The sequence below is a fragment of the Rattus norvegicus genome, chromosome 8, assembly GCF_021556685.1.
Source record: "Rattus norvegicus strain SHRSP/BbbUtx chromosome 8, alternate assembly SHRSP_T2T, whole genome shotgun sequence".
Classification (NCBI taxonomy): domain Eukaryota; kingdom Metazoa; phylum Chordata; class Mammalia; order Rodentia; family Muridae; genus Rattus; species Rattus norvegicus.
In genome coordinates this window covers 126667672-126678887 of record NC_141541.1, presented here as the reverse complement: position 1 = coordinate 126678887, position 11216 = coordinate 126667672, and the positions used below count along the sequence as shown (strand labels likewise).

Here is an 11216-nt window from a genome sequence, read left to right as displayed (position 1 = left end):
CTGTGCAACAGTTGATAGTGACTGCAGCAATGGGTAGTGACTGTGCAGCAGTGGGTAGTGACTGTGCAGCAGTGGGTAGTGACTGTGCAGCAATGGGTAGTGACTGTGCAACAGTTGATAGTGACTGCAGCAGTGGGTAGTGACTGTGCAGCAGTGGGTAGTGACTGTGCAGCAGTGGGTAGTGACTGTGCAGCAGTGGATAGTGACTGTGCAGCAGTGGATAGTGACTGTGCAGCAGTGGATAGTGACTGTGCAGCAGTGGGTAGTGACTGCAGCAGTGGGTAGTGACTGCAGCAGTGGGTAGTGACTGTGCAGCAGTGGGTAGTGACTGCAGCAGTGGGTAGTGACTGCAGCAGTGGGTAGTGACTGCAGCAGTGGGTAGTGACTGTGCAGCAGTGGGTAGTGACTGTGCAGAGTATCTCTCAGTATGAGACCACTTATGTAAACAGTTGATAAGCTTTTGTGGACTTCTAATCAGCTGCATTTCTTCCTGAGATTTAAGAGTTACTTATAGCTGAGGATGATGTCACATGCCTATAACCCCAGCCCTTGGGCTGCAGTGAGGCAGGGGAATCAGGAGGTCCCATGACTACCCTGAAGACATGCAGAGATCTGGCCTTTAAACAAACAGGGCTTTTTTTTGGGTAACAGTCTTTGCTAGTTTGTGACTTACAAACTTCACCCTCTTTCACAGTGTCTTTCATAGAGTACAAATATTTTAAGTTTCAATGAAGGCCAACTTGGCAATTATTTTATAGCTTGCTACTGATACTTATTTTAAAAGCCACTCCTATGTCCAAAATTATTCAAGTTTAACCCACTATCATCTTCTGGAATGTAATTATTTGTATTTTATATTTCGTTTTACGGTCCAATTTAAGTTTTTATGTATAGTTTCCTTTTTCTGTGTGCACTGGCTGCCTTGTGCACATCATTAGGAAGTGCTTTTAGCACTTCTGCTTGTCTAGGTGCTGCCCAGTTCATGACTGTTATCTTTTTGGGTTTTACAGTAATGGGAAAACAAACTAGGATATATATTCATTCATTCATTCTCTCTCTCTCTCTCTCTCTCTCTCTCTCTCTCTCTCTCTCTCCTGTGTGTGAGAGAGAGTGAGGGCATTCACACGTGTATACAAGTATGAGTGTGCGCACACGTGCTTTCACAAGCACCACGGCGCGTTGAGAGGACAGTGCTGCAGAGGCAGTTCTCTCCTGCCTTCCTGTGGGTTCTGGGGATTGAACTCAGGTTGACAGGGTTGCTTGGAAAGTATCTTTACCGGCTGTGTTTGTATTTTTGAGATGGTGTTTTAGTTAGGATTTCTGTTGTATACCAAAACACCATGACCACAAAGCAAGTTGAGGAGAAAAGAGTTATTGGCTGTGACTTCTAGATCACAGTTCATCATTGGAGGAATCAGGACTGGGCTGGAACCTGGAGGCAGGAACTGATGCAGAGGCCTCGCAAGGGAACCCAGGACAGCCAGTCTAGGGATGGCACCACGTACAATGGGCTGGACCCTCCCCCATTGATCACTGATTGAGAAAATGCCTTACTTCTGGATCTCATGGAGGCATTTTCTCAACTGAGGCTCCTCCTCTCTGATGACTCCAACTTGTGTCAAGTTGACAAAATCGGCCAATACAGATAGAAAAGTCTCACTCTGTAGCCCAGGCTGGCCCTGGCTCACTGTTTGCTCCAGGTTGGACTCCAGCTCTCAGCAATCTGCCTCACTCTCCTCAGGCTGCTGGTAGTTGAGGTGTAAGATACCATACTTGTCTTGTCCTACCCTTTTTTCATTCTCCATAAGAAGTACAAGAATGTCTAGAGACCAGCTCAGCTTTCTCCTCAGGTGGGTGGGTGAGTGAGAAAGAGATTTGGATGACTCAGTGGCCCAGCACAAGCTTCCTACCTCTTACGTCATCTCAGAATAAGAATACTCCAACTAATTGTAGGGGATGGTGGAGTACAATGGGGGCAATGCTGGGAACGAAGCCTAAAAGTGCTCTTTTATGTGTTGTTTTGGCTTTGTCATTGTCCTGAGCCGGGACAGCCAGCAGCCAGGGCCGTCACCTGCCTAACTCTTAAAATGGTTCAAAATTTAGAACATGAAAGACCCTCCTCCTGCGACTGTATAAGCAGGTCTGTGTATTGCACATGCAGGCAATTTGCTTGTGTGCATGTGCAGAAGCGGTGCAGAGGTAATGCAGAGGGGACTTTGCCCTGTGTTGTTGTTATCATTGATTGCTTTGGGAGATTGGGATACACTGGAGAGCCTGTATTTGTTTTTAATCTAATAAAACAAGTTTCTAGATTACTAGAAATTTACTAGATTACTAGAAAACCAGTTTCTTCTTTGATTAGAACTGGAAGTACGGGGCTGGGGATTTAGCTCAGTGGTAGAGCACGTGCCTAGCAAGCACAAGGCCATGGGTTCAGTCCCCAGCTCTGAAAAAAAGAAAAAAGGAAAAAAAAAGAACTAGAAGTACAACACTCACACTCTCTCTCTCTCTCTCTCTCTCTTTCTCTCTCTCCTAGCCTGCATGCTGCTCTGGGATTAGCTACTATTACATAATTAGCAGAAAAAAGTAAGATCAGCAGAAGTATGTCAAGGTTATAGGCAAGAAATGGCTCCTGCAGAGTTAGTGCAGGCAGTTTTTCTCCTTTGAAGATTGCATGTATGTGTCTCTTAGTCACACCCACTTCTACTCCCTCTTTCCCAGTTTGCCCTAACACATCTCCTTCCCAACATCATGTCTTCATTTTCTTGTTGTAGATTTCTTGTTGTTGTTTATGTATTGTAAAGATGTATTTTTATGTTTTGCCTGCGTGTGTGTGTATTCTGTGTATCCTGTACATGCCTGATGCCCGTGGAGGTCGGAGAGGGCACTAGACATTCTAAAACTGGACTTACAGAGAGTTGAGAACTGTCATGTGGGTACTGGGACCAAATCTAGGTCCTCTGCAAGAACAAGAAGTATTCTTAATCACTGAACCATCTTTCCAGCCCATTACTTAGAAAAAAGCAACTAGGCCACTGGCTGCAGTTGGTGGACAGATGAGTCCGGATGTGCACATTAGGGTCCATGGAAAGCGGGGCAGGCCTGTCAGTGGCCCTCTGTCAAAGAAGGGAGGGAGGCTCTTTCTAAGCAGCAAACATTAGCTGCCATTGGCTCCTCAGCCGAGGGTGGAGGAGGAGCAGGGCACCAGAGCTCCTTTCTCACGGTTGGTACTTAATAGATATCGATCAAATTTTATTGTCCCTTCTTCCCTATGCCCCCAGGCCGCTGGTAAACATTCTTCTACTCTTACCTCCTGGGAGATAAAGATTTTAAAGGTTTCACGTCTTCTCATAAGATTTTTTTCTCTATGCTTGGCCGGGTTCAGTTACTAAAATCTGCAGTTTAAAGGATGTGGTCATAAAACAACAGCGTCGCACTGGTTTGGGTTTTTAGGGTAGATGACACTCTGTGGTATACATGTGCCACGTTTCCTTTATGCACACTTCGGTCGTTTCCATTTCTTAAGTGTTGTATATTTCTAGCTGGATCAATCTTATCCAGGTCATGTGTGGATAAGTACAGCTCTGGGGGCTGATGTGTGCAGCTGCCATGTCATGTGCAGAGGTCAGTGTCCTCTCTTCTGTCAAGGAGCCTTGCTGAGAGGTAGAGAGAGATCTTCCCTCTGGCTGAGCACATACATTCACTTAGTCTCAGCAGTCTGAACAGTTGACAACTCTCCGAGTTAACTACTATCTGCGACAAGGAGCTTTTTGACCAGGATTCAGAGCATCACACATTAGGACTAGAAAACATGGGTGTGGAGAAGGCAGTTTTACATGATAGCTGTTTAGCAAAACACCACTCATCAGTTCTTACCTAGGGCATAAGCCTTGACTTCTGATCATGCTTACAGTCGCAAGTGTAATTTCCCGTCTGTGGGGCAGGGTTCTGGTCCACGTGAGAGCGGTTGGTTAGACGTAGGCTCGTCTTGCCATGCCTGCCCTGGTAGACATGTTATTGCACTGCACTGTGCGATGTGAAGTCGAAAGCTTGGTGAAACCGCTGATTAAGGCTTGTGCTGTGTTCCTGTCGTATCCCCAGGTCTCCTGACGTTTAGTGGCTGGAAGAGATGCTCGTGTACCTCCAAATGGTGCGGACACCCTCAGAATCTGAGGTTTATAGTGATGGGCAAGCAGTAGAGGTGACTGAGCTGTTGAAGGTGTTGTAGTTGGATGTCAATGAGGAAGAGAACTTGATCTTTTGAAGACTTCGCCCTAGAAAGATGCTGTTCTGTGACGCCTGTGTTTGTCACGGTCAATAAAACATTCTCACATAAGTGGGGTTTTGGGGTTTTTGTTGTTGTTGTTGTTGTTGTTTGGATATTCTTTCTTGTCAGAGTAGGGAGGTAAGGTCTAAACTGACAGGTGTAGCTGCCCAAAGCTGGGTTAAACATTAATGTGGCTGTCACCACAGCCCAGAGCAGCAAGCCTGCGTGGTGTTCCTCCACTAAGCAGTGATAAGCAGACATGGCCCAGTTTGCACAGGTCATGGCTGAAGTGGGCGATTTTGGTCCCTTCCAGGTGCGGGTGACCATCCTGATGGGCATCCCCAATTTCCTGTCTGCATTCTTCGTGTTTAGCCAGGTCTTCATGGTCCTTGATGAGGCTCACCACTGTTCAGTGTCCTGGGTTAAGAACCACACTTTCAACCTAAGTGCTGCTGAGCAGCTGGCTGTCAGCATACCCAACGACACGGCAGGCAGGCCCAAGTCCTGCCTCATGTTCCGGCCACCTCCTGACAGTGCCAGCCTGGAAGACATCCTGAGCCACCGCTTCAATGAGACACAGGCCTGCGACTCGGGCTGGGACTATCCTGAGAACAGGCCTCCGTCCCTAAAGAATGAGGTAGGGCGGATGGCCTGCTGCTGTCTCTGCCTTTGAAACTCTGCTCTTGTCTTTATGCCTGTTTTCTCCTTTGCTGGCCATCCTGGTCCAATCCCCATTGTGGGCCAGGCAACAGCCTTGAGCTCCAAATGCCAGTTATTGCGTGTGTCCTGTCACTGCATCTGTGTGCTCTGCTGCCTGAGTGGCTGTTGGTCCTTGGATGGTCTCTTGTGTGCATCACTGGGCATTTCCCTCTGCCCGTCTGCCCCGAAGCCTGCCTCCATCCGTCTCCCTCTTCCCCTGCTCTTCTCTCTGTCCGTCTCATAATCTCTGTCTGATGTCCTCCCTCCCTGTCCTACTTACCCTCTCCTTCCTTGGCTATTCACATGCCTTACTGCTTCAGCAGGAGCTTACTACTTTTAAACTGCTTCCCAGGTGCATGCCTACATGCCTGCCGCTGGCTAGCACTCGTAGGACGTCAGTCAGAATTCAGTGGGTGTGTCATGTTCCCTTTAAATTTTAAATATCCTGTGCTCAATGAATTCACTATGGTACCGATTGCCTCGGTACACCATATGGGAACCATGGGGTTTAGATGATAAAAGTTGGCCCTGGCTGCTACACCGAGTCTTACATACTTTGTTCTCATTTCAGTTTGACCTGGTATGTGAGCGGGAGAACCTGAAGAGGACCTCGCAGTCGGTGTTCATGGCGGGGCTCCTAGTGGGGGCCCTAGTCTTTGGGCCTGTCTGTGACTGGTATGAGCTCCTGATCCAGCAGGCTTCTAGGCTTCCGGTGCCGGCTCAGTTATCCCCTGGAGCCATGCTAGTGGCCCTCAGGATAAGTCCTATTGCCTTCCTTCAGATGGGTCTCTAAGGAAAAATCCTATCTCCCCACTCTGACAGCGGGCCAGAATAGGCTTGCCTGGGCCTCTCTTAATTCAGTCCTGGGGCAGCCTCTTCATTTCAAAACCTGTCCTTCTGTTACCTCAGGATTGGCCGAAGAGCTAGCATTCTGCTGCAGGTGCTTCTGTCCGGCATCACAGGAGTGGCCACAGCCTTTGTGCCCAGCTTTGAACTCTACATGGTTCTGTGCTTTTTCTCAGCCATTGCAGTTGCTGGGTATATGATGAGCACCATGATCCTTGGTGAGTGTCTGGGCCCTGGAGCCATCAGACAGTCTGAAACTGGAGCTCTTGAGAGCCCCAGAAAACCTGGGGGAAAGTTTCAGTCATCTCTACCTAAGGAAGTCATAGCAGACCTTCCTATGCTACGAATGACTCACAGGGCTTACTGTGAGACCATCTGGATATCAATAGACACTGAGGAGATTCAAATGAGTCTTAGACTTTGTCTTCACAGTTTCAGAGTGGGTGGGACCATCCTGGAGAACACGAGCCATGGTCCTGGCCCAGAGCAACTTTGCCCTTGGGCTGATGGCGTTAGCAGGACTGGCCTATGGTGTCCGAAACTGGAGACTCCTTCAGATAATAGGCACCACACCCATCTTCCTGCTTGTCTTCTATTTCTGGTAAGGAGACCCTTGCCAGCGACAGGCCACCCTACTTGGGAGCACTGTGGCAGGATGCAGGACCCAGAGGAGGGAGCCTGTGGAGCTCGGGTGGGAGACTCAGTGTGCACGGGAACTCTGGGTGGCTGCACAGAGCTCAAGACTCCAGCATCACGACCATGTGTGGTTGACAGGGTTCTGCCAGAATCTCCACGGTGGCTCCTCTCTCAAGGAAGGACAGAGGAGGCCAAACAGCTGGTCCAGAAGGCAGCCTTGGTGAACGGCCGGCCACTTGCCTCTGAGCTCCTGAACCAGGTACCTGTGGGCAGGTGAAGGCCCACCCCCAACTCAAGCCAATGTCCATGCCTGTGTCCTGGCCCCTCACTCTGCCCTTCTTGTAGCTGGTCCCTGAGAAGACAGGCCCCTCGGGGAATGCCTTGGATCTTTTCAGACACCCTCAGCTCAGGAAGGTGACTCTGATTCTCATAGCTGTCTGGTAAGTGCCAGGGCCTTGTCCCTCCCTTAGAACAGATCCAGAGTGCTACCGGTGTTCTTCTGCTGTGTGTCACTGGAGGGTGGACAGAGGCTGTAAGTGGGATGGTTTCTCCTCAGGTGCCCATGTCTCCTGGTGTGAACTCGTAAAGCCAGGATGTTCCTTTGGGCGTGACTTGTTGTACACTGGCAGTGACAAGGATGCTTGGGTACTTTTAGGTTTGTGGACAGCCTGCTGTACTATGGACTCAGCTTCCAAGTGGGGGACTTTGGTCTGGACATCTACCTGACACAGGTAATATTTGGAGTAGTGGAAGTACCTGCCCGTCTTTCCAGCATCCCCATGATGGAGAAGCTGGGTCGAAAGTGGAGCCAGCTCTGTACCCTGACCCTTGCTGGTGTCATGTGTGTCATCATCATCTTCATCCCAGGAGGTACCAGGCTGTGTTCCACCCCCTCTCCCTCCCTGCCATGGCCAGAGCCATTGCCCCACCCCCTCCAAGACCGAGGGCTTCCCCAGGGTGTGGGTGTAGAGGGGAGGCATTTGAGTATACAGGGAGGTGTGCAGGCTCAGGTGACGAGTGTCCTCTCTGTGTGGCTGTCCTGCACTTCCCTGCAGATCTTCCCACAGTGGCCACTGCACTGGCTGTGGTGGGGAAGTTTGCCTCGTCTGCTGCCTTCACCATTTCCTATGTGTACACTGCTGAGCTCCTCCCCACCATCATCAGGTGAGAGCTGCTGGGGTGACTCTCGATGCTTGGCCCTGGGGATTTAATATCACCCAGCCCCTCTGCTCCTGTGCTGCCAGCCCACAGCCAGCCAGTGAGCTGCCTTCAGGGCCTAGGAAGTCTAGTGCCATTCACCAAGGTGTCCTTGTAGACAGAGCAGGCCCTGGCCATGTGAGGGTGTGACTGTGGGGCAGAAGAAACTGAGAGGAGAGGGAGGAGTGCTCCCAGGAGAGGAACCTTCCAAAGTGCCAAAGAAGCTTGGGTCTCTTGGGTGACAGGGGAAGCCTGAGGGGCCAGGGTGGTCCAGGAAGCTCTCCCCCTGGCCAGACCAAAGGTGGCTGAGACCTAGGCCTCCCAGCTGTGGAGTGAGTGTGGCCTCCTCAGTGGGTGGAGGCTCAGCTTGTGCTGCTCTCCCCAGGCAAACAGGCATGGGGTTGGTGAGCATCTTCTCCAGGGTCGGGGGCATCATCACACCCCTTGTGATGCTGCTGGAACAGTACCACAAGGCGATTCCCATGCTGATCTTTGGCAGCCTCCCCATTGGGGCAGGCCTACTGTGTGCTCTGCTGCCTGAGACAAGAGGCCAGACCCTGAAGGACACCCTCCAGGACCTGGAGCAGGGGGGCCCCCCACGGTGAGCACAGACTTCTTGGCCTCTCCCTAGACCCAGGCCTCCCAGTCACCATTGGTCCATTATTAGTTAATCCTTGCTTACTGAGCAACATGGTGCCACAGATAACTGTAGGTCATTTTCCTGCTAGAGCTGATAAAGGCATTGATCATGGGACTGCATCACTGGCAGCCACTGACTGCTTTTTTTCCCCCTTTTGTAGGTCCTCAGTGACACAGTCCCTTGAAAAAGAAATGGAGGCCAACGGAAGAAGCTTTATCCCAGGAGTTAGCATTGGTAGTGCTCCTTGTTCTGATTGTGGTTGTTAAGGACCAGTTCACATACAGCACCTGATTACACAGTGGGTGTCAGTGGGCTCTGCTTTGAAGGAGGGACAGGCCCGCTTGTTGTGATTGGACAGGACCCACCTCCTTGTTTACCTCTGTCTGATTTACCCCTCTGTCTGACTTCCTGCTCAGTACCATGACTGCATTAGGGTCCTCTGTGTGTCTGTGGGTGTGTCATGGTGAATGGGATCCCACTGGAAAGAGTACATTCATAGGCGAGCTATCTCATCACAAGCATGAGCATGGGAAGAGCTAGTACCACTCTCCTCCTTGGTCAGGCCTCTTACATGTCCCATCAGTCTTCACATAGCCACGCCCAGGCCTCATGTCCGCAATGCAAAGCCTTGAGAACACTGTGAAACCATTTCCAGAGCACACCGATGCTTTAGCATCCCCCCTTCACCCTTGGTCACCTCCTCCTCCGCCTCCTCCTCCAAGAGAGCAGCGCTGTCCCTGTCCGCTGGCATCCAGTCATGGATATGTCCTACTGCTCTCTTCTGAGATCACAGACAATCATGCTCTTCAGCTTGCTTATGCTGCATGTTCCTCTGCTGAGAAGCAAAAATGGGAAAGTGCAGTTCCAGGCTGATGCCCTCGACTTCTCCGAGCGATGTGGCCGGGTGTTGGTGCTCCTTCCTTGGCAGTGATTGTCATCCTGGGGAGACTTAGTGGGATCCTTAGCTGACACAGTATTCTACAAGGGTTTGCCTGTGGCTTTTGTTTTTGTTGTTCTGTCTTACGAGCTGTATTCCCAGACTTGCCTTTAGGGTCTCTGTTGACATTATCTCTTACATTTCTTTGGGATTATATATGTCTTGGAGAAATATTTTCAATCTGTAATGCTTAATTTTCATTGTCAACATGACTGATTGGAATGACTAAGGAAGGACATCTGTGGCTGGTGTCTGTCTAGCTGTTTTCAGAAGTTTCACTGAGGAGGGAAGACCTTCCCTGAATGTGGGCAGTATCCTATTGGCTATGGCCCTGAACTCAATAAATAAATAAAGCCATGAACGGTGCTGAGACCAGAGTCATACTGTTTACTTCCGCCCATGGTGACAGCACGGATTAAACTGTACCCTCACACTGTAAAGCAGGATCAGTTCTTCTTTCTTTAGTCGCTTTGTTATGTTGTCATAACAAAGAGAAAAGTAACAGAGAATGCTACAGAAGGTTCGGGCTTTCTGTGATAGATCTGACCATGACGATTCCTAGGCCTTTGGGGAAAGTTTGTAAAGAGATGCATGTGAACTTGGAATTTTGGGCCGGGGGATCCCTAAAATACTGTAAGCAGGCTTTTGTGGGCTGTTCTACTGGGAGCTTGTAAGATCAGCATGCTCAGAGAAATGCAGCAGTCTCATTCAACTTAGGAGGCTTCACAGGGAAACAAGGACTCTCTAGGAACTGGGCTTGGAAGCCTTTGATCATCTATTTTGACAAAGAATTAGGCTGCATTCTATCCTGCAAGAAATTGAGTGAAGCCAGATTCAAAACAGTGAGGTTGTTTTGTTTTGTTTCTTTCAGAGAATCCAGAACTCTTCAGGCTGTGATACGGCCATTGCTTATGTATTCAGATCTACAGCGTGAGAGAGCAGAAAGATAAGAAACAAGTGAACCTTGTTGGGAATGCAGTATGAGCAATTTGAAGTTTCAAATAAAGAAAGTGCAGAGCAAGCACCATAATTGTTAGATGAATTAGCACCATCGAAAAGAAACCCCCTCTCTTCACTTAAAGATAAGCCCCCCGTATGAAAGACTAGAATTTGTAAAAATAGAAGTTCATTCACAGGAAGAGCCTGGACTGAGAATGCTACTCAAAGAGTTCCCTCATTCAAAAACTAAAGACATGTTTCTCCCAGAGGTCACTGCAGACTGAAGCTGTCATCCAGGCAACATCTCAAGCTGCCAGCAAGACTTCACAGCATCATATGCATCAGTGGTCCTCAACCTTCCTAATGCTGTGACCCTTAATACAGTTCCTCATGCTGTGTGACCCCAACTGGAAAGTTACTTTGTTACTACTTTATGGCTATAATTTTGCTACTGTTATGAATGGTAAAAATCTGATATGCAGGATATCAGATGTGCAATCCTATGAAAAGTTTATCCAAATTGCAAAAGGGTCACGACCCACAAGTTCAGAACCCCTGATATACATGATACTGGTTTTGTCAGCACCAAAGATATGAAAGTGCTGAGTCATCAAAGGGTCCAGAAAGTTGCTGAGGCCAAGAGGTATGTGAGGGTTTATATTCCCTACAAAGTGGCTTTGGGACCATTACAGATCCACATGAAGATGAAGCCTGAGTTTCTGTGGAAACCCCAGGATATTGGAAGTTATCCACAGAAGCAAGCAGCAGACCCAAGAGGCAGCCCAAGTGAGAGGTTTCACAGAAGATGGGTGGGGCTGCCAAGGCCATTGGGACAGCTATTGAGTCTATTACAAGTATCCAGGCCTTTATTCTGATATCAGGTAAAGGTGTCTTTATCAGTACTTAATCGAAGGTCATGCCAGATACACAGGCCTGTGTTGTGAATCATTCCCACCAGGTATGACATGGCCACATCTGCACTGAAATCTGAGCAGCTCTGATTCCCAGTGTGAGGCCACCACATGATAGAGTTTTTCGACCCTGACCTGAGATTA

At 49.1% G+C, this 11216-nt stretch overlaps 1 protein-coding gene across 2 annotated transcripts; it reads left to right on the top strand.

Moving 5' to 3' along the window:
* The first annotated feature begins 4447 nt into the window (after positions 1 to 4447).
* On the top strand, positions 4448 to 10568 carry Slc22a13l1 (solute carrier family 22 member 13-like 1). Of its 2 annotated transcripts, XM_087564222.1 has the most exons (11): positions 4449 to 4904; positions 5538 to 5641; positions 5876 to 6030; positions 6245 to 6413; positions 6587 to 6707; positions 6794 to 6888; positions 7104 to 7318; positions 7504 to 7612; positions 8031 to 8246; positions 8446 to 8519; positions 10094 to 10568. In XM_087564222.1, exons 1-11 carry the CDS (start codon positions 4527 to 4529, stop codon positions 10117 to 10119), a joined length of 1662 nt encoding a protein of 553 aa, XP_087420348.1. In that variant the 5' UTR covers positions 4449 to 4526; the 3' UTR covers positions 10120 to 10568. The 2 variants fall into 2 exon arrangements, with proteins under 2 accessions (XP_087420347.1, XP_087420348.1); XM_087564221.1 differs by lacking the exon at positions 10094 to 10568 and having other exon boundaries at positions 4448 to 4904; positions 8446 to 9592.
* The last annotated feature ends 648 nt before the right edge of the window (positions 10569 to 11216 follow it).

What these genes read in the sequence shown, in the direction of transcription:
- Slc22a13l1 (XM_087564221.1), top strand. Translation starts at nt 4,527, where the DNA reads ATGGCCCAGTTTGCACAGGTCATGGCTGAAGTGGGCGATTTTGGTCCC. An exon ending in CATCATCTTCATCCCAGGAG is followed by an intron (nt 7,319 to 7,503) that starts GTACCAGGCTGT and finishes ACTTCCCTGCAG; the next exon opens with ATCTTCCCACAGTGGCCACT. An exon ending in GAGCAGGGGGGCCCCCCACG is followed by an intron (nt 8,247 to 8,445) that starts GTGAGCACAGAC and finishes CCCCTTTTGTAG; the next exon opens with GTCCTCAGTGACACAGTCCC.